General features: G+C 33.2%; 1 protein-coding gene across 1 annotated transcript; it reads left to right on the top strand.

Annotated features, from left to right (window-relative positions):
• Window positions 1–259: 259 nt before the first annotated feature.
• Window positions 260–23,036, top strand: LOC129221093 (rhythmically expressed gene 5 protein-like). The gene is made up of 5 exons (XM_054855535.1): window positions 260–580; window positions 3,369–3,435; window positions 16,450–16,554; window positions 20,578–20,655; window positions 22,828–23,036. Exons 1-5 carry the CDS (start codon window positions 479–481, stop codon window positions 22,920–22,922), a joined length of 447 nt encoding a protein of 148 aa, XP_054711510.1. The 5' UTR covers window positions 260–478; the 3' UTR covers window positions 22,923–23,036.
• The last annotated feature ends 775 nt before the right edge of the window (window positions 23,037–23,811 follow it).

The following is a 23,811-nucleotide window of genomic DNA, read 5'->3' as shown; positions in this document are numbered from 1 at the left end:
CATGTTAAGTGTCTTCGACGGACCATTCATAATGAAGTAACAAAAGCAGTTACAAAAAAAATCTTGAGAGGAGGCATGGCCCACCCTTTGAAATGCCTTTACAAGGATGATAAAAGTAGAAATCTGACTTGGACTCCCTTCCTTCCAAAAATGGCAACCCCGCCGTGCGTCAGACACGCGCGGAGGAAAAAAGAACAAGAGATGCTTCGGGTTTTCCGTTCATCTGTCTCCGTAAACTTTTGGAATGCATCTGACCGCTGTTCGCCCATTTCAGAGCTCGTCATATATAAACGCGACGACGTCACCGGCAAAAACAATAGTTTGACTCTGCCCGAGTGCGGTTACGACTGGAGAGCGTTTATTGAGCTATTTAGAGCTGGAGATGCTCTAGCGTCAAGCGCAGACGATAATTTTGTGTAAACAGTGATGTTAAACTGCTCTTTTTATCTATTTTTAAATAGCACAGTCATTAAAAGCAATGAATATTAAGATTGTTTTGGCGATCATCGTTTGGCTGGTAGCAGGTAGCGTGTCTTCCAGCGCAATTCCAATATGGGAAATGTTGACTTACGAAGAAAAGGTATTTATTTTATTAAATTTGTTATCTCGTGAAATTGTGTATTTATAAAGAAATAAGTACATGCATGGCTATGACATAAAATATTTATTAGAAACCTTTGAAATATTATTTACACTTCTGCTTGAAACATCTTTAGGACCTTGTTCTTCATGGGTGCTGGAATTAAAACCAATTCTGAATTACAATGAAAATTTACAAGAACCCATTTTTATTTTCAATCAATTTTTATAGTTTAAGAGGTTTTTTATATTATTCATGCACGAGTATTAGTTTTGTTGAAAACAGCATGACTGCACTTTCTTTTTTTTTTGGGGGGGGGGGGGAGGGGGGGAGTGAAGTTAAGCTCTAATACAAAACATGAAATTGAAAAGCTGCTAAGGTTTGAAAAGAAATAGTAGATTTCATCAGTGAAAATAGACATCTGCTTTTACGATCTGCTGCTATTAGTTATCAGCTGGCTCTTGGCAATATCTTGAATCCATCAAAATATTTTGGTTATGAAGAGAGGATTGTTATTTTTGATTTTTTCCGGGGGGGGGGGGGCAATAAAGCCAAAGGCGTAAATAATACCAAAGAGCAGAAAAAACCACGCCCACTTACTTGTAAATACATTTATTTCTCAAACTCTGGGGGTACAATTGACACCCCCCCCCTGACCCTCCTAAATAACGGAAATGTGTGAAGGCTTTGTTTTAGGTATGCTCAAAATATCCACTAATTAGTCCGTCAAATAAAATGACTTGCAGATCATAAAGAAAAAATGTAAGTTATATACACCAGGGGTAAGGAGTGAGCCCACAGCGTCGTCCAGGGTTATGCAGATTACCCCAATTAAAGTTGTGCAATTGCCCCACTGCTCCCTGTGGACAGTTCAAAACCATAACGACTGTAGACGCCGTGGATTCAGGTAAAAATCCATCCGTAATTCCCCCTGTTCCCCATAACAATTTCAGTGGAGCAGGGTACCCCCTCCTTTATGGACACCCATGTATGCGCATCCAATGTAATAGTTTCTACTTTCATCTTTGTTGATACGTTTTTTTTTAAAATTTCTTTTTTCAGTTTTTTATACTGATCGCAAAAAAAGAAGGGAAAAAAATTTCAAATTTCTTTGAACGGTCTGAAGTTCCTGAGAGTAAAAAAATCGATAAGAAGAGATTTAAAAAATCTTGAAATTCAAAAGAAAAAAAAAAAAGAGAACGCTATTTTTTTTTTTTTTTTTTTTTTTTTTTAAGCTTACATAACTCATTTAGTAGGATATTGGAACAGTTATATAATGGTTTCTGGTTGTAGTAAATGGAACATCAGAGCGAGTTCGCTTAACTTTGGAACGGGTACGCAAATGATTTTGGTTGAAGTCGTTAAAATATGAGCCTTGGCCCTGGCTTATTCTACTTCAAATTTGAAAATTAAAATTGAATTCGGTCAATTGTATTAATAAATGGTAAAAAAAGGAAAACAATGCAAGTCAATCGTGTGTTGGGCGGACATTTTACGAGGAACAAAGATTTAAATTTTAAAAATGTAAACTAAATTTTAAAATCGGTCTTCAGAGGGCATAATGTCACTTTTAGAAGCATTTGAATACCACATTTCACACTGTAAGTGGTTTATTCTGGACATCACACAGAGGCAAAAATTTCTTTTTGCTTTTAGCAGAGGTTATGTCAATTCAAAAATATTCAACATTGAAAGAAAGATCTGAAAAAAGCCAACAAGTGGTTTTCTGAGTTAATCTATTGTTAAACATAATACTTGGCTTCTACAAAAACTACCGGTCTTGAGTCAAGTTTTAACTGTCATTGGTTGGAATGTTTAAAATGAGGTAGGACGAAAACATAATAACCTCTGAAATAAAATAGATTATCTTTTAATAAGCAAACAATTAAGGGATGAGTGACAAAAAAGCATCTTATGTAACCTCATTTTGATGATGATAGCTGTAGATTTTAGGTCAAAAGTTTGAAACGAAAAAAAAAGGGAAAAACCTTGAATACAGTTATTCTTGGAATGAAAATGAATGAATACCAAAACAAGCTTTTGATAAAATTCATTTTCTTCTCTTAAGAAAAAAAAAAGGAAAGGAAAAAAAACCTTTTCCAAAATATTTCAATTTGCAAACTCCTTCGTTTTTAAGTAATCTGTAAGAATATAGTAAAATAGCGACTTTTAATTTTCTTTAAGATAGTCTTTTCTGCTTTTGACGACTTTTTTTCACATTTTGGAAGTTTTTCTTTCGAAAGATATTTTTACAATTTCAAAGGAGGGGGGCGGGGATTTGGGCGCTCGTAAACCTTTTCTCTTGGAAAATTGTCAAATATTATTGAAAAGCCATTATTTTTCTTTCCCTGCATAAATATTGTTTGTAATGTTTTCATCGAATTAATCAGTTATTCCCCAACTCGCCGAGGGAACACAAAAGCGCCGTGCTAAACAAGAAAACGATGAACAAACAAGAAAAACGATGTTCAAACGAATCGACACTCTATTTATGTTTAAAAATGAATAATTTTTGTTTTTCCCTTCTGATAGCTCTGAGGGAAGGTTTCCCTACAATTCTCAAATACACGTAGCGTTAGTCTACGCACCTATATATAGCAATAAATTTATTAAATCAAGATTTCTTTCGCTTTTCTTGTTAAATCCATCATCTTGCGTGTTTATAATCTTGAAATTTCCGTTGATGTGATTTGCTTTTAGTTAAAATTCTTTATTTCTTTTATAATAGTTTCTTTTTCGCCAGTAATTTTGATAATCTTGAGAGTAACTCTTTTTTTTTCTTTTCCAGATGGGTAAATTAATGTATACGTATGTTCATCTAGTAGAAAGGTACTGCAAAGTTTCACCATCAAAAGGTAACATCTTAAAACCCTTTATTTTCTCTCTTTCTTTTTTTAGTGCAATATTAGTTTTGTGATTAGTGTTTGTAGAAACTTTTTCTTTTTCTGACTGAACTTTATGCATACGAAATAAAATTAGACATAATTTAATGTGCAAGTTAGAAATTTCGGAAATTTTCTACCCATCAAATGCATATTTTTTGCTCAAAAATGCCGCCTCGTGTTCTTTATGTGAAAAATGGAAAAGAAATTATGAGTAAAAAAGTAGAAACTTTGTAACCCCCAAAACATTGTAGCGTGTAGTCCAAAGTTTTTTTTTTTTTGCTGAATAATCCAAATTTTATTAAATACAGACATAAATTTATTAAATTTCAGGTTTTCGTTGAAACCAAATTGCTAAATTTAGGCGTTATTGTTTAAAATTTTAAACTTCCGTAGTTACCATCGAAGGAAATTTAAGTTTTCCTGAAACTTTTAAAACACACTACTGATTTTATAAACAACATAAGATACGCAATAAATTCCCCCGCTGTCAAATAAAAAATGGCTGTTTTTTGTTTTGGCAATGATCTCACAGACACGGAACTGTTGGCCTTGAAATGGGACTTCCCGAAATAGAGGACGTCAAGGGCATTGTCGTTCTTTGAACTTCGTAAATTTCCGGGTTAGGGAAGATCAATTATCCGTGTTTTAGAGCGTTCGTATTTCATTTTAGTTCTGTGCTGTGAAGTGTTCAATCACTGGTGAAGAATGCTGGATGTGGTGTAAAATATCTGTATTTTGTCTCACAGCGTTTTCAAACTCACTTGACCGTTCACGCATTCTTATTCTTGTATTGTCCACGATGGCCGAAATCGCATTTTCTTTGAAGTAATGCCAGTAAATTGTACAGTTCTTGAGTTCATTTTCCCTTCAAAGATAAAAACATGATAAAGGAATAGAATCTTGGGCAAGGGCTTAATACCTCATCAAAATATTGCGAAATAGAAAAGAAGTTTTAAAAAAATTATGTCATCAAATTGTTGAAATCAGGAGTGCCTCCCCCTCCCTCCAAGGTCAATGTTACAAACCCCCATCCCCCCCCAAAAAAAATTAATTAATTCTCAACCCTCTTTCTTTTTTTTAAAATTTGTTCGCTCTTTTTTTATTTAATTAATTTTTTTTAATATCTTTTATTTATTTATTTTTGAAATAGTATTTATTTATTTACTAACTTTTTTTATTAGAAAAGTTCTGTGCCACGCCAATGACACACACAAACACTCTCAAATTAAATAAATAAATGAAATAAAATATAAACAGAGCAAAATAAAATATAAACAGAGCAAAATAAAATAAAACATATAACTTAAATTAAAAATAAATCAACAAGTAAATTTAAATAAATATCTAAAAAAATTTAAAAATCCCCCCCCCCCCCCATTTTGATGGCGCAACGTGCTTTATAATCTTCCCCTGTGGGCAGCCTTGAGTTGAAAACAAAAACGTTCAATGTACGTTACGTTTATGAGATGGAAGAAAACTGTCGGTTGGTGAGTTGGTAAGTTTGAGGAATGTATAACATTTAAATAACAGTTCTCTTCGGAAAATATGAGAAATCTTAGCGAAAATTGATATGCATCAAATGTCATTTTTTTCTGCACAACGACATGGGCTCTGAATTTATTGCGATATCCACAACATCTGACAGACGATGCGCATCACGAATGGATATCAAATGCATCCTCATCACAACTATCGTGAGCATCCTATGAAACGATCCTGTAAATGTAGTTTTATTATCATGTGAAAAATATCGTAAGAAAGCTTTCATGCAGGTAACGGTTTCATCTCTCCCGCTACGTATAAATGAGAACGAAACATTGTTTAACTCTCGGAGTGTTCTTAAAATTGGTTGAGAAATGATATTTTTTTTTGTTAACTTACGCTTTTAACCTGGTAGAATAATACGTTTTGAACACGAAAATGTTTGTTTTAAAGCAATAGGAAAACAAAATCATGAAATGTATTTGTGCTTAAACTATTTCTTACTGTTAAAACTTTTTTACTTCCTTCTACAAAAAAGGAAGTATTGTATTCGCGAAAAAATTTTCACTCAAAAATCGACTTTAATTTCCATTTTACTCACTCCCGAATGAATATTGATTTTTTTTTTTTTTTCGACTCGACCACACGTGGATAAGTGCCTAGGAACGTATAGACACGCGAAATATCCATTTTGACGATTCCCGAGTTAATTACAACGAATTTTCTCGTGACGTCTGTATGTACGTAAGTATGTGCGGGCGGATGTGTGGATGTATGTCGCATAGCTCAAGAACGGTAAATCGTAGAAAGTTGAAATTTACAGACCCCGAAGAATTCCTATTTTTCCTACTTTTTCCTACTTTTTAGAGCTCTCTCCTTATTTTCCTACTTTTTTCTTTCTTTAATATAGCACTTCTAATTTTGCATTGATTCTTAGTTTTACAATGCCGCACCGATAATTTTCTGCATGTTTCAATTTTCAAAAGCAAAAGAAACAAGCGACTCCTGAACTTTTCTTTGATTGACTACAATAATTTCTGGAAGGAGCGCCGCGGCGTTTACGTGTTTAAAAGTGAAATATTCGTAAGTGACTTTTTTGCCGTTGCGGCGTTTATGATCGACTTTTCTTTATATCGCCCTGACTTCAGTCCTACTGTTTTAACGATACAATAAAGAAATAGATGCTGGCACATTCTGATGCAATTATATATCATTTACCCGTCAATTAGAAGCTTTAATTAAAGTAAACGGCCGACTGCTCAAAAAGTGCCGGAAAAGCCGAAAATATTTCCTATTCCCCAATTTTTTGTACAGTTGATTACAAGTGAAATGGAGCTGTGTTTAAACAGAAAGGCAATGTAAAACCTTGAAAGGAATGTAAGAAAGAAAAAAATGAAAAACCTGTACACTGTTACATATTTTATTGATGTTAATACAAAATAAAAGCGACAGAAATTCGCAAAAACGGACAACTTCAAAAATTATCGCGGAAACTAACTTTTTCCATACAGAAATATAATTATTGTTCATTCAAAAGCGTAAACATGATTTTAAAATTTAAAAGAAATTATTTTCTTTTCTTGCAAAGAGTATTTGCAGAAAAAAAACCTAGATGGGCAAAACGTTCCCGATTTTTGGAGAAAAATCGGAAATTAATTTAAATGCAAGATTCCATTTTTATTTCTTCAAATTTTAAAAGTTGGGAGATCGAACCACAAGCATAAATGTATTGTATTTTTTTAATGGGTATTTAGTATTTTCTACTCTGATGTATCATCAATATCGTTGGGGTTGCTCATCATTTTTATGTGCTGCGTTTATGGCAATTCGGCATTTCTGAACATTGAAATTTTTTTTGACAGACTCTTACTCTTTCCGGGGTGCGGAAATTGTACCGATGCGGTGTATCTACTGCAAGTTATTGTACTAAAGGCGCCTGATCAGGGGGGGGGGGGAGAAAAAATATCTGCAGGGCATTTGATGCCAGGTGCTCCCCCTCACTCTCAATTTCGTGAACAATTTCCGAATGAATATTTTTGTTGTATGGTGAGGATTGAGAGAAACTATATGCCTTCCTTTTTATGCACAGAGAAACATTGGTAACTGATCTTTGTCTTTGATAAAAATGTTAGGATTACCATGCATGAGTTTTTCCTTTTTTTTCCGTGGCAAAAATTTTGGAACAAGGAGGTAAAAAAATCATTAAACCAAGAAAACAATATTCGTTTTTATTGCTTGATTAAAATTAAAAAAGGCCCGTCATCGAAGGATGTATACTGAGTGCAAATTTTATCTGAAAACAACAAACACCGCACAAACTTGTCTAGTTAAGCATTAATTTTCCAAAGTCAGGGACGGGAGAAATAGACCCCACTGACCCCCATAAATGATGTGCTTGAAACAAAAATTAATGTTGAATGCTAAAAATACATAACATAATACAAACCCTTTAGTTTGCGTATTTCGTTATTTATTTAGTTTAATATAAATTTTATGTTCCATATTTAACAACAACTTTATTTTAATTCTGCATTTTCAGTTCTTTTTCCTTTTTTTTTTTTCTTTTTGAGCAATCACGATTGCTTATTGTTCTCTTTTGACTGTTTTGATGTGCTATCATTTTATTTTCCCGCCAGCACCCTCTGCAGCATCACTGTCGACCGGTTCCTCACGATGCTGCTCCTATTGCGAAAACCGTCTCCAGGTTGCGTCAATATCCTACACTTACACGCATACATACACGCACGTACACACACAAACACACACATACGCCTACACACACAAACATACAGACACATACACATACACACACACACACCTGCACACAACTACCCACACACACACTCAAACACATACATACACACACACGCGTACATACAGACACCTACACATACATACAGACACCTACATATACACACACAACTACCCACACACTCATGCCTGCACACAGACACAAACACATATGCCTACACACACATACACATTCTCTACCACACACAAACACTCATACACACAACTACCCACACACTCATACTTGCACACAGGCACAAAAACACATGCCTACACACACACACATAGCCCTACACACAAACACACATACCCCCCCCCCCACACACAAACACACATAACCCCCCCCCCACACACATAAACACACATGCCTACATACACACACACACTCGTGATGGCGAAAAACGTAATTTGAATTCTAGGGGTCAAAATTCAAATTTTTTTCTATTTTTTTTTTTTTTCAAATTCAAACATCTGCTCCTGTTTATGCGAGAATTCATGTCAGCTGCTGATTATTTTTAACTAAAACTAATTTAATATTTGCTTTGCTTTTCGTATCATAGTTTATGACAACAGGAGCTGAAAGTGTTAGTATTTTGAAATGATAAATGGATGCTCTCGAAGGAATGTTTTCGTTTTTGACAAAACAAATCTTCAACAAAAATGGTTTTATTGCACAAAAATATGAGTTTTATTAAAATTATTATTATTATTGTTTTTCCCCCCTATCGCACTCTTTATCATTTTATTCTGTCACACTTAAAAATTTTATTACTGTGTTGTTGAACGGTGTTTCTTTGTTTGGATTTTATTTTCATATTTTTGTAACTAATATCTTTGTTTCCACCAGTTTTTTTTTTTTTTTTTTTTTTTTTCATACTGATGATTTTCTGCTTATTTCGTTTTGTTTTTGCAACTCTGTCTTTCATTAAATTCTTTTAATACTTCAAAAGTACTGTTGGTTTATTTTTGAGACAGTTTTAAATCAATAATACTGTTAGTTTATTTTACATTACAAATAAAATTTACGCTGAATTTGTTTCCTCTTGACGTGAGTGTAGTCCTATCTCTTCCTATTTTTTCCTACTTTTTAAAGTGATTTTTTTCCTACTTTTCCTACGTTTTCAATTTTTGATTCCTTATTTCCTACTTTTTCCCCCCAAAAAACCACTTCGGGGTCTGAATTTAGTACGTAGACTCTTAGTGGAGTCTAGTTGTGCACCTCCTCTTTTGGTTGCATTCGGGTGTTTCTAAAGGGGTCTTTTGCCCCTTTTTGGGGGGAAATCATTGTTAATTTCGATGTAAACTCAAGTGGTGTTATAATTTGGCGGACACTTGGCGATATATCGCCAGTCTTTTGGTCGCCAAGTTTTGTCGCCAGTTTGGCGATTTTTTTTAATTTTTAATATGTTTCAATTTGGCCACTTTGGTGATATTTAAAGGGTAAACTATTGAATCACATTAAAATTGCCAGTAATGGGGAAATGATATTAAAAGAGGAGTAAAAGGAAGTCATGTGATGCACACATCAGCTCGTTATATTTAACATATTAAAAAGGTGTTGTACTACTACCAGGCTGAATTAACATATAGTATAAAAATAAAACAAGTAGGTTTGTGTAAAAATTCTCTTTTAACTAAAAATATATATAATATAAGTATAAAAATAAACTTAATCTGTTAAAGTATACTAAAATGAAATTTAAAAATAAATGGCTAATCAAAATTTACTTATAATGCTAACTTTATAGTTTGACTCAATCAATTGATGGTTTAATAACTTTGTCTGGAGTTAATTGTTATTTTAGTGACATAAAATGGATATTATGCATGAGTAACTGAAATTGCTACCGGTTGGTTCCACGAAAAAAAAATCAACGTTAAGATTACGTATAACAAATTCCTGTTTAGCCTACTTTCCCGTAAACCGGAAAGGAAGAAGAAACAAACATGAAAGAAGGCTTAATGCATCTTAAAAACATCATAAAAAAAAAAGTCAAAATGAATAAAATAATTAAATAGATATCGAAAAATGAAAAATTGGAAAGTAGGGTTTTGAGAAGAAGAAAATGAGTGTGTCGGGCTAGCTGCCCCCCCCCTCCTCCTAATAACTTTGGAGTGAATTGTCTGATTCGAACAATTTTTTTTTTTTTTACCTTGGCGAGGACACCTCATTCCCATATTTCACTTTTTGATTTGAACAATTTTCATTCAATAGGGTTGTTTAATTCAGTCAAAAGTACTACTTTTTGTCACTGAAACTAATAGAATGAGCAAATAAAAAACATGGACCCAGAAAATACTTTTATTTTTCCAACAGTTATTAATTAATTAATTTTTTTAATGTCCGAATTTTCAATCAAGGCGTGGTCTTGATTACGTCACAAATGATGCACTTTGGCCATCTTTCTACCGTGTTTCCACGTTATAATAATCAAGAAGAGAATTAAATATTGCGCTCTACGCTTGCTATCAACCATATCGTTGCCAATACACGTGAGTAAAGATGCGAATTAAATATTTTGCTCAGTGAATGGCAACACTGAATGACATATCATCATTTGTGATGTCATCGGTCTAAGTGTAAACAATGAAAAAGCACCAATTTAAGTAATTTTTCAAAAATATTAAACTTAAACAAATTTTTTAAAAAATAGTCAAATCCTCTGTTTTTAAGCATGCTCTTTCAGGAAAAAATACTTTTGAAATTTTGGAAATGACCCCATTGTGAACAGTTCAAAAAGATAGTTTAAATTCTAAAAAAATATTAAAGCCTATTTATTTATTTACTTTATTTTCTTGACAACGGAGGAAAAGTAAAATCCACAGTGCTTTCTTTATCCATTAAGAAAGAGCGGCGAACTTTTTTTTTTTTGATAAAATTTATTTATGTTGATGAACTTATCTTTAATATTTCTTTTTTTTTTTTCTTCTTCTTCTTTTGAAAACGATTAAAGATTTTTGTTGCGGAAAGACATTAAATTGATTTTGCATCGTTTAAAGATGCTGCTACTTTGTTTGTTTATAGATTTGTTACGCATCTGTTTCATCATTTTTTTTTACTGACAGGTATCATTTGTTTTTCGAAACTAGCTTATAAGTCTGAAAAGGTATTTGGCATTTTCAATCTTAGCTAATTAAGAGAATATTGGTTAGATGCTGGAAAGCCGATTCTGGTATCTGGGAAAGTAGGCTCATTTAGTTCTGGACGGAACTTCTTGCTCATCACAGACTTGTAATTCACATTAAAACTTAACCTCGTGTTCCAATTTTCGTGTAATTAGGTTAGCCATTCTTTACGATTCAATCCAGTCAAATCCGCCTTGCTATGTCATACTGTGTTATAAGTTCCTCTGTTAAAACATTATTATTATCATTATTATTATTTTTTTTTTTTTGCAAGTCAAAAAACAATGAATCAGTAGAAAATTAAAAACAAGTTTTACGGGGACGAAAATATTAATTTAACTTTTGTTACTTTTTTTTTTCAACTAATATTTGAAAGAGGAAAAAAAAAAAAAAGAAAAGAAAAGATCTGAAATGGTGGTCTCTTTCTGTGAGAAACATTAATCAAGAGAAGCTTCTATGATGATATCCAAACTTTCAGTTAAAAGTCTTTCATTATTTTGTTCAATTTTCTATGCTCAAAATTGCGTTTTTCTGCCGGTTTAGGGGCCATGTTACCATTGCAGAATACTCAAAATGCAATAAGTAAGTTTTCATTCGCAAAAGTAAAACATCTTCATCATACCATTTCATTTCGGAAAGAGTAACTGAAAACATAGTATGTCATCATCAAGGACTAGGCTAAAAGCCTGTTCCGGCTTCTTGGTCCAACCACCGTTTTTTAGGTCTGCAAGGGTCCTCGTCATTTTTTTCACAAAGGCTAAACCTTTATTATCTTCATTCCTTATTTTTGTCTATATGTGTGCAGGGCCGCAGAGAGTCAAGGCGGGCCCCTTGTCAGTTATGTCGCCGGGCCCCTACCGCCTCCTCCCCCCCCCAAAAAAAAACAAGAAAAAAAAGGAAAAGAAAATAAAAGATAAGGGGGAAGAAGAAAAAAAAGGGGAAAAAAAGAAAAAAAAGGGAAAAAACAAGAAAAGAAAGGGAAGGGGGGAGAGGAAAAAAAACACAACTGTAGAAAACGATAACCTCTATTTTAAGTGCCACTACAGTAAATACCAAAAGAGTAAATTTTACTTAATCTTTACGTTTTCTCGTATTCGGACAATTCCCCCCCCCCCTTTTCTTTTTCCTCACTTTTTTTTTTGAGCAATTACAATTGCGTATTGTTCTCACTTGACCATCCTTGATGTTGTGGTTCCTTTTTCAGCTTCGACCAGAGCAGCACCACCGCCCACCGGTGCAGCTCCTCTGGTCCTGAGCACTGTCCCACAGAATCCACTTCTGCTGGACAGTGGCGTCCATGTCCTACACACGCATGCTCAATTGCTCATACACATTCACACTTACACACGCGCGCGCGCCTTTACACACATACACGCACACACGTAAGCCCTACGCACACACTCAACTTTACACTCGTAACCAACCAGGAGGAGGGATATGCTTGGCGGGGGGGGGGATGTTTCTAGAAACAATAACTCCAATGAGTAGGGTCTTGTCGCAACTTGTGATTGCGAAAAACAATTAGAATTCAAAATTTCAGAATTCAAATTAGAGTTGATTGGAGAAAGTGGGGGGGGGGGGGGGGGGGGTTTCGCGTCAGTGTCTCTGGGTTTCCCGAGGCCTGGGCCCCTAGTTTCCATCTAGGCTGACACGGCTTCTCGTCGGACCTATATGTGTGCTGCCCTTTAGAAATCTTAGCTGCCAGGATTCTGCTTTTATTTTGAACATTCGGTCCGTGTCTCCGAGGTGTGACGTACAGCAAATTTGGGAACTGCCGTGACCTTGTAGAATTTTGTTGTGTTTCTTTTAAATTTTAGTGTTCTTTTGAAAGTGCCGTAAATATGTGCTAACGTGACAACGCGAGAAAATTCTACAATGACTCCAAGCAATTGTTTTAAACAGCTTACTTAAATCCACGGTTTCTCCATTTTTAATTTGTAGTAGTTTTGCATTCATTGGCACGAAACTAGGGAAAAGCTTATTAAATATTTTACAGTTAACCAAAACTGGGAAAAATTATTATTGTAAACAAACTTGGAAATAAATAAAACATGATTGAAAGCTGTCTTGCCACTTTGGATCACTTTAAAACATGTGAGATGTAAAATAAAATATTTTAGCAGAAGAGTGTTCGAGCCCGGTGAATAAAACTTCTAACTCTTTGAACCCTCTCTACTTTTATTTCGTAGCATAAAACTTCTATGTTTTACAATATTGCAGTGGATACGACAAAGTACGCTGGGAGATTTCAACATCTTCAAATCAACGTTTAAGAGTAACTTCTACCAGTAACTTTAGAATTATTGGATTCTGCATCTAGATACGGACAGTGTTGCCAACTTATTTTGAAAAATGAAAAGTAGAGCATACGAAGGAGCTACCCTTGGCAGCAGGCGGCAGTATTAGGCCTTCTGCAGTTATTCTGAAGTCACATTTAAGCAGTTTTAAAGCTTGAATACGTCACCATGAGGCGATTTGAGAAATTAACCGAACAAGTAAAAATCGTTCCATTCATCTTTTGGGCTAAAGCGTAGGATTCAGACAGTTTAAGATTTCAATGTAATTTGATAAGAATACAAATAAGAAACCCCTTGAACACGAAGAAAAATTACTGTCATTCATTAAACTTAAATTCTGAAGGTTATAAGTTACTGGATTTGTCTGCTTTTCCACTTTCAGCCGCCATTGGTCAGAGACTGGAGCACTTCTTGTAATTTACTTCAATTGTGCGCACTAAAAACTATGCGGTGGTGCAAAGCTCATCCACATGATTCAAAGTTACCTGAAATAAGAGTAACTTAAAAACACAAGAAAGCAATTTTATCACACATAAAATTCCTTTTCAAATCGTCCACACAAAAACACAAACAAGAAATACAAAACCTCCATATTATGTCGTTAAAAAAGTTAGACTTCCAAAAATCTATCAAGTGTATTATTTACACGAGAAACGTCTTGTCATAAACTTGCGAGTGAAGGTCAGGACGATCATATTTATGCCTCCAGGTTGTAGCGCAGATACGTTCCTTGAACGAAGAAAACTTGATTCAAATTACACCAGCCCTATCAACAAACGTCATTTTCGGAGGATCAAAAGACATAAAAAAGTTTTTGCTTTCCTTTTCTGTTGAATGTTATAGTTTTCTTCTACAAATACCATCGCAGTCGCTTCAAGAACATATAATTGTATCGCGTGTAGAAGAGCAGATTTGAAGGTCAAAAAGGAAAAAATCTGCAGTAACAAATGTTCTTATTTTTCTGCTATATTTTTTTCTGGATTTTTTGCCAGAACCTTTCAGTTCCTTCAGATCAGAACCTTTTGTCATGCTTATCGAGAAGTGCCAGCATTGAAGTTGTTTTTGGTATTTACTGAATGATTTGAATTTTAATTATGTTTACAGCACTTGAGAAGAAGGATGAAAATTAATGGTAGCCCTCTTGGCGATGGGATTTTTTAATGTCATGTATCAAATAGTGTAGAGTGAGGTTCCTGAAATCAAAACAATATGTTCCCAAGTTAAAAAAGTTTTATATAAAAAAAACTGAAATATTCTTAAAGTGTAGGTGATTCTTTTTAACAAGTAGTTGGCTCTTTTTTTGCCAAATAAAATATTCTGGTATCTTAGCCGAAATATTCATTGGGATTCGTTTGTTCCAGAAAGAAGGAACTGCCAAAACAGAAAGTAACCCTACCCCCACCCCCGACACACACACACACACACACACACACAAATTAAAAAAATCACGGGCTTGGTCAGGAGAAAGTGCATTTATTGAAAAAAAGTTGTTTTGCTATTTGTTCATCTTAACCCCCTCCCCCTTTTTATTTCAACAGTGTACATGATTTCCATCCATTATTAGAATTCAGCTATACTAATTACTTTCATTAAAATCACTTGATAACAGGGTTGGCAAGGTATTGGACACTACGGTAAAAACCAGGGTAAAAACCCTGGTTTTTACCGTCTTGTCCAAAACCCTTGTGTCCAAAACTGTCCGAAAGTGTCCAAAACTGTATTTTTAGAAAAATTGCATTCTGTGAGAAAGCATCAAAAACAGAATAAAATGAATCGAAGTAATTTTTTATATTGAACATTTATTCAATGGAGAACATTCAATTTATTTATGCAGCTGACTTGAATCTAGAGTCATTGAAGTTGAATTATTGATCAAAATTTCAATTTTTTCGCATTAGTTTTTTTTTTTTTTTTTTTTTTTTTTGATAATAGCAACCAAATTTTCCTTTGTTAATGCATGTGTGCAAATTAAAGCAGGGTTGGCAAGTTTTTTATCATCCTGTCCGAAAGTGTCTAAAACTATTTCTTGAGAAACTATATTTTTTGAGAAAATATCAAAAACAGAACAAAATGTGTCAAAATTATTTTTTTGACTATTTAATATATTTATTCAATGTGAACATTCAAGTATAAATATATATGTAGTTTATTTATGCAGCTGATTTCAATCTAATTATGTAGAAATTAAATTCTTCATTAAAAATTTCAATTTGTATGCAGGAGTTTTTTTTCCTCCATAAACCAAATTTTTCGACATTTATGCATGTGTGCAAAATGTGTTCAAAGTACAGTGCAATAATTGACTTAAATGCAATAAGTTGCAATTTTTTGTTGTTTCAGAATGTATCAAAAAATATGAACTAAAAAAAGAATAACACAAGTTTTACAATATAAGTGTTTAATCAGTTTCTTGCTCTTTAATCTATTATTTAAAAAATAGTTTTTGTTGAAACATGGTGTAAAACTTATTTGCAAAAATCATTCAAAAAATTAAGCTTTTTTTTTCACCTAAATATTGCACATTTAATAATATTATATTCCTTTCAATTATAAATGGAACTGAAATTATTATACAATTATTATACAATTATAAATGGAACCTGAGTCTTGGTAGTGTTGTGAATTTCCTCTCATAACTCTACCAACTGTTACATAAGGAAGTTTTTATATAGTAGTTATTGCCAATTTTTTTAAGTAAAATATTTTTTAAAATGACATTTTAGAAAAAAATATTATAAAAAACTCATTAATTAAACATCGGTTATGTCTATATTTGTGCATTACGAATATTACAGTCAATACGACTTGATGAGATTACACCCCTTTAACTTTATCTTAGTTTTGGTCAGTTTAAGACAGTTTCGGACACTTTTGGACAGTTTTAGACAGTTTTGGACGGTAAAAACCACCTGTCCTGTCCTAAACCAGTTTTGGACAGTCCAAAACCCAACCCTGCTTGATAATGTACTTTTTCATGCTTGAAATATTTTAATCACTTGCACAACAAATGTTACAACACACATACAAAAAAAAAAGAATAATTTTTCATTGAATTCATTTTTAATATTTACATAATAAGTAATCGTACAATTAGTTAAAATTAATTCAGTGTGAAATTTTTCCATCAATAAAATATTCCTGTATTTCTATGTAAAAAGATTCCAAATTGTTTAAGTCTTGAAAATGTATATTTTGTGTCGGGGGATGAATATTTTAAATAGACACATAATTTTAAATAATGGTTCCTCTCCACTGTCATCTTTAAAATTGAATTTGATCTTTATTTCAGATTGCAGGAAAATCATGACACTTCACGGGATTTCCAATCTTCTGAATTACGACGAGCACACTCTTGATCTGCTGGATCCGGATCAAAGAAATGGCGGACGACTAGGTATGAAATCACTTTCTTATCTACGAAGTTTGACATGCAAAATTTACTAGTTAAGTCAATTTAACAAAATATTTTAAGAAAAATCTTACTTAGGAGAAATGGATATAACACATCAAGAGTTTCAAATAACAAAAATCTCTTTTATTCTCACTTCTGGATTTGAAAAAAAGAAAAAAACTATTGAGTCAACACCGTCTTTGAAAGGTAATGATTAAAATAAATAAATAAATAAATAAAAACTTGGCGACAAAAAGGTTGGCGATACATCGCTAAGCGGTTATTTATGACATTACTTCAGTTTGCGTTGAAAATAACATCGATTTTCCCACAAAAAGTTTGAAAACCCTTTTTGGAATATCAGAATGCAACTAAATGGGGACTGGGGGGGGGGGGGGGGGGGTGCGTGCTTAAACCCCGCGCCAGACTATGTATAAAAAATATCAACTTTTTACGGCATAGCAGTTTTGGGTTATGCGCGTTCCGTCGTTCGACGTATATATACGCACATACAAGCTGTCGAAATAGATATTTCGACTGTCCATATCTCATGTGCACAGGCAGACAGGCCATAAAACTACTCAACATTTATTTGGGCTCGGAGGTGAATAAAATGGAAATTAAGATCGTAATTTGAGTGAATATTTTCCCGCAAATACAGTATCTCTGTTCTTCGTTCAAAAAAGTAAAAAAGAGATGTAAAATATTTTATAGTCTGTGGATAGAGAAAGTGATGAAGAGGCAGGCGTACAGGGTCTGCGCAACAAAGAAGTGCAGTTTTTTTTATGTTGCCGCCTTTATCAAAAATTCAATGATAATTTATTTGTAAATTTATTTAATTAATATTTTTTGAGGTATGTTTTGATTCAAATTTTATACACACGAACACACCCACACGAAGTGAGCTTTTCAACCTTTTTCAATTGGAAATTCTAGCGCAATTTTTCGCTACTTGAAAAACTAGCCATATGACACATCAAATCGAAATCACCATCAAGCTACTAAGTCTTGATTCTCTGTCGATCTCGTAATTTTTTCATTTTAAGTTTCAAAAAGTTGAATTTTTGCTGTAGCAATAACTGCATTAGGCAGTGTTAACATTACACCGGGGGATCCAAAAGTCAGTAAATTTTTCAAAACTTTATAATTGTTGAACTATTTGCAATACAATGGTGCAGTTTGCACAGAAGTGCTGAAAAACAAGGGGGAATTTTTGTTTATAACGATATATATATATATATATATATATATATATATATATATATATATATATATATATATATATATATATATATATATATATATATATTAGAAACGTACCGAGTACTCGGTAACTACTCGGTACTCGGCCTACTCGGCCAATTTGCCGAGTACTCGGTACTTGGCCAATACCGAGTAGTTGCAAAAAATTGAATATTGTCCAAGACAGATATTAAAATTTATAAAAAAGTGCATGTATATATAATATTCTGCAATCATTTATAGAAGTCAAATTTAAATTTTGAGAATAATGAAGTTTGTAATGCTTCAATGGAATAAATCTCTATTTTAATGTCCCCAAAGTAAATAAAACTTATTTATTAAAAATTGTGCAAAAAAAGTAAGTATAGAAAATATGGAATTTTTATATTAAAAATGGATTTTTGCTACAAACAAAAATTAGTTATAAGAATTATAAAAATACCTTTGCTTAAAAAATAAAAGGAAATAAAACAACGTTAAAAGCACATTACAGACATGTGTTATAGCATTACAAGGAGTTCCTTTTTCAATGCACAAAGTGTGAGCTCGTGGCTTTAAAGGCATCCGACAAAAGTCGGATTCTTTTGTCAAATGTCTTTACATTCTTTAGCTCACATTTTATGCACTGAAAAAGACGTTCCTTATATCGCAGAAACATGTGTCTGCAGTGTTCCTGCACATTTGTTTTATTTGCTTTTAAAAATTATTCATGTTTGGCAGACTATAACTATAATTGGTATAATTTGTTTTAATTCCAACTTGATTCATACCTTTTATTTATGTATTTTTAATTTTAAATATAATTTTTTTGTAAAATTTTTGACATAAACAAAATGTTTTAAATAATGCGTAATTAAATTTCAGCAGGAATTTAGTTTTAAAAACTATTATATATACAAGGAGGTCTATACAACTATTCCAATAAGTTCAAAATTCATCACGTGTGTCGGTGGTCCTTCTTAAAACGTAATTAGTACTTGGTAACTCAGCCGAGTAGTGAAAGGCCGAGTACTCGGTAACTCGGTACTCGGCCGAGTAATGAAAGGCCGAGTACTCGGTACTCGGCTACTCGGCCAAAGTGCTACTCGGTACGTCTCTAATATATATATATATATATATATATATATATATATATATATATATATATATATATATATATATATATATATATATATATATATATATATATATATATATATATATATATTAATAGGAAAAAATTAGAGTACCATAAACCAGAAGCCCAAAGATGCGCAAAGCAACCAAACAAATAAGCCAGGTAAATATAAACATAAATAGAACAATAAAAAGACAAGGTTACAACACAGATAAATAACAGAGATGAAGCCAGTACTCTTCAGCAGTTTCCACTGCTGAAGAGTACTGGCGTCATCTCTGTCATTTATCTGTGTTGTAACCTTGTCTGTTTATTGTTCTATTGATGTTTATATATATATATATATATATATATATATATATATTTATTTATTTATCTGTGTGTGTGTGTGTTAGTTACTTTTTTGATTAAAAGGTGGTGCTAGTGTTTTATACATTTTATACAATCTTCAACATTATCATGCGTGAAAGAAGCAAACGAATTGCATATATCTAGCCTCTCAAAATGTGTTTTTGATGTTGCTTTAAAAGCGTTTTTGCGCAAGCGATTTTCAAAGATTCAAGAAACTGAATTTAAAATGGCATTTGATAGATTTTTTATCTTTAACTTCTGTGTTTGGACATGCTATCTTTGTGTGAAAAATCTTTATTAGCAAAACTTTTACAAAAATGAAATATCTACAAGAATGTCCCTCGAGGTCTCCAGATCTTACACTTTGTGACTTCTGGTTGTGAGGCTATTTAAAGTCACGTGAGGATAGAGATCAAATCTCCCTTGTTTCTGAGCATTCCTGTGCAAACCGCATCGGTTTCTTGTTAAATTAATTGTTCAATAATTATAAGGTTTTTAAAAAATCTACTGATTTTTGGATTGCTCTGTATTTAGCGCAATAAACGTGTGTACGTAAATTTCACACAAATTGTTTCTACAAGTAGAACGGAAACTTTTCTTTGGGTGCATGTCTTGGTTCAGCCGGATTGCAATGCATTACATTAGCTCTGACTTTAGTTCTTTTCCTGAAATGTATCCTGTATTTCTATCAGTTATTTTGCGTTCTAAGCTCTTACAAAATGTCTGTAAATATTCATTTAAAATTAAGAAAATATTTTTTTAATACAAAAAGCTTGAAACGTTCTTTACCATAATGTAAAATGCCTTAAAAAATCTTTCTTCCAAACACTGCTAAACCTTCTGTTAAATGTTTTTTCATGCTTAAATTTTCATTTTATCTGGATTAGGGAATAGACAAAAACTTGAATGAGAGACATTAGTTCGAAGAAAAATATAAAATACGACATCACAAAACGTCTGTCCTTGTTCAAGTCTACACTGTGCGGAAAATAAATATTCTTCTGCTGCGAAAGATAGAAGTGTATGTTAAGCAGCATCAAAATTTAAACTTATTTAATTCGTTTTCATAAAAATCAAAATAAAAAGTATGCATTTAATCAAAGAAGATTTAAAAAAAAAAAAAAAAAACTAGGTTTATCAGCATTTAAAAAATTTTCCGCCTGTGTGATAGTCACGTATTGTTTGTTTACAGCCAGCTCTGTATTTTATAGACATTTATTCAATGAACAAGGAACATAGCGTATTCAAATATGTTTATGATTTCACTGCAGATTAAAGACTGATAATATTGATTTCTTTTGTTATTTTCATTTCAGTCTGGCAGGCTGCAACCAAATCCCAGTACAAGTACCCATCGGAGAAATATGATCAAGAAACTATCAAATCAGCACCAAGTAAGAAAACTTTTTACTATATATACAGTGTAACATAATTTTATTGATGCAGTAGTAGAGTCTCGAGAACTCTTCAACGAAATGTTAAGTTAGCTAATGCACAAGAGACAAAAAAAAAAAAGAACACTTTTTATGTAAGTTGTCCTAGACGCCTGAGTGCATGGCCGTCGCGAGGTCAAAAAAGTAAGGGGGTTAATGAAATTGATCGCTCCTCAATTAATTCAAACATAAGGAAAGATAATGGGTTTCCGTTTTTTGGTTTAAGAGGAAGTCACTATATCTAAATATTGACAATATGATTCTAGTGCTGAGTCTAATAATCACTCGTGATAGGGGTGAAGAGGGGGAAGACATTTGTATTCTCTTAAAAATGCAGTTTAGTTTAGATAAGCTTTGAGATTGTTTGATGTAATAGGAAAGGAGAAATTCGTTGTGATGCAATTGCGTTTCGTAGAGTAAATATAATTTAAAATTTTGGGGGAAAATTTCTGAATTGAAGTAATTATATTTTTTAAAAATTTGCAATTCCACTTTGGGTGTCACCCCCCCAGACGGGTGACGCCCGGGGCGGAATGCGCCCTGGTAGCGACGCAACTGCTCACATATATACCTCTAATGAGCCGGTTTTTGTAAACGAGCTCATAGCAAAAACTACTATTTAGCAAAACAATCATAAAATAATATTTTTTACATTGGTGAAGGATGAAAACAGACAAATTTCCTTCGTTGTTGGCATCCTTCATTGTAATTCAACATTCAAAGCTCATATTAACCTTGAAAGTTGGAGAAGAAAAGGAGTAACATTTTGAAAGTATTTTGCTTAAACTGGGCTTAAGTGAGTTGAGTTTAATCGCTGTCAATGAATGTCACACTTTTTTCAATATATTCAACTCCCTTCTTCCCTTTTTGTTACCAAGTGTCATACTTCACCTTACTCCCTTCCCTCGTCAGATGTCATACATTCTCTTACATAAACATATTGTTATAAAAAAACGGTTTTTCATTTCAACCAAAATGTTTGGTGTCACACTTCTAGTACGTCCTCCCTCTAGTCACAAACTCACAATTTCTTGTGAAGCCCCCCCCCCCCCCCCCGTCAAAGCAAAACCAGGGACGTTCCGATGGGAGGTCACGAGAGATCACTGGGACCTCCCAAAGAATTTCCTCATTCGGCACATTTTGCTGACGATTCGGTGAATTAATAAACTACATTGCCGACGATTCGGCAAGTTTGTAGACAATATTGCAACATCGAGATTCTTTTTTTATTTTATTGATTTTTAACGACACCTTATGTTTCCTCTCGTTGAGTTTTATACATGTATGACATGTGTGCTTGTTCGTATTTTATAATTTGGTAAAACAAAAATTTCAATTCAAATTGAGAACCTTCCCTCTCCCAGAAATTTTAGCTTAGGGTGCCTCTGAACGTGACATCTTTTGAGGCAGTGAGAAGCAAAAGTGATGTAAGTGCCAAAATTAAAAATTTGAATGACAGGTGAACCTCTCCTTGTCTTGAGGCAAGATGTAGTATACCAATAGCCCTCGTAGGTGCTGTTATACTGCATGATTTAGAAAACTTTTTCAATGAACGCCTACCTGGGACCGCAACTTTAAATGCGTTTTACTCAAAACTTGAAATTGGCTACTTGCATCCCTTTGCCTCTCACGGCCTCGTTTGTAGACTAAAGGCAAATTTTACAGATCAGCGGCGGTTTTGCAGGTTTGGGAGCCCGTCGGAATGCATTTTGGGGGCCCATTTGACAATCACAGAATCATGTAAAACATTTATCATATAAATTTTTGAATTCCCTTCGGGGTCCTTATTGTTGTGGGGACTCCTCGCGATGCGACATGGTAAATCCGCCACTGCAGATTTAAATACATATTTCACAATCTGAGCTGTTCTCGAAAAAATGTTCCGTGCGTAACGCTAAGTTTTTTATTTTTTGCAGCTAACCAAAGCATTCAAAACAAAATGCTGTAGGGGAAATATACATGCTTTAATATACTATCAAAGCATAACAGTTAATCCCATATTTAATTTATAGTTACTTGAAAAAAAAAAAAAACTTAGCGTCACGCATGGAACACTTTTTCGAGAATCGCACATCTGCAATTTGTCATATTTAAATAGAAATAAAGATGGATTTTTTTTTCTTCTAATTCTAGATCATCAGTACGAAACTTCAGAAAGCAGAGATGAGCCACGAAAGATATACGTTCCAGCTCCGAAGTTTTTCCGAAGAGTTAATTGGCAACATTGAAAAACGAGAAGAAGAAAAAATATATTAGTGATGAGTGCCAATGCCTTTCATTGTAAATCATACCACCTGTATAGTTCATTCTTTTTTATTTAATAAACATTACCTTCAAACATGCTTCATTAACATTTATGCTGTTTTAAGAAAAATCCGCGTTTTGACATTTGTTTTTGAATCATGAGAATCTGACGTTTCATTGAGACGTTTGCTAACTAAGGAGCCCCAAGAAAAAAGAGGGGCTACTTTCACAGTTTCAGAATTTTTTTAATTTGATAGAAATTAAAGTTTGGAAAATAGTTTACGAGCATATTTTTATACAGTTATAGGCATTTTCCAAAAGAAAATTCTGGTCTGAGGTGCACCTTGCAACCTAGGCACCATTTTTCACTTGCGATTTTGTACAAAATTTTCAAATTGCTTTATCTCCGGAACAGTGCACAATAACTTTTGAATTTTTCTCAAAAACGCCAAGTGTCCATTTATGAGTTCAACAGGTTTTAGAGGCATTTGGAAAAGGGAGGATTTTTCAGGAACTTTGTACGTAAAGCTAGACTTAAAACTTCAAAATTTTATTTAACGAATCTTTTGACAGGTTGAAATGTTCAGTCGGCAAATTGGCTAAAGACTGCGTTTTCGTTTTCTTTCCAAAAATAAATAAATAAATAAATAAAAATCCTGGATAAAGTGGCAACAAAATGAATGGCTATAAAATGACTTAATTATTTTGCTGGCTACTTGCAACTAGATAAAATTTTGAGTTAAAAGTCTACCTTTACATACACACAGTTCCTGAAAAACATATTTTTTTTCAAATGCCTCTAAAACTTGACTCAAAAGTGGAAGCTCTCCTTTACAGGGAATGTAGGTAGTACTCAATAATACTGATCAACAG

The sequence above is a fragment of the Uloborus diversus genome, chromosome 4, assembly GCF_026930045.1.
Source record: "Uloborus diversus isolate 005 chromosome 4, Udiv.v.3.1, whole genome shotgun sequence".
NCBI classification, from domain to species: domain Eukaryota; kingdom Metazoa; phylum Arthropoda; class Arachnida; order Araneae; family Uloboridae; genus Uloborus; species Uloborus diversus.
Note: the sequence above shows the minus strand (reverse complement) of the source record. Positions and strands in the feature narration are given on the sequence as shown.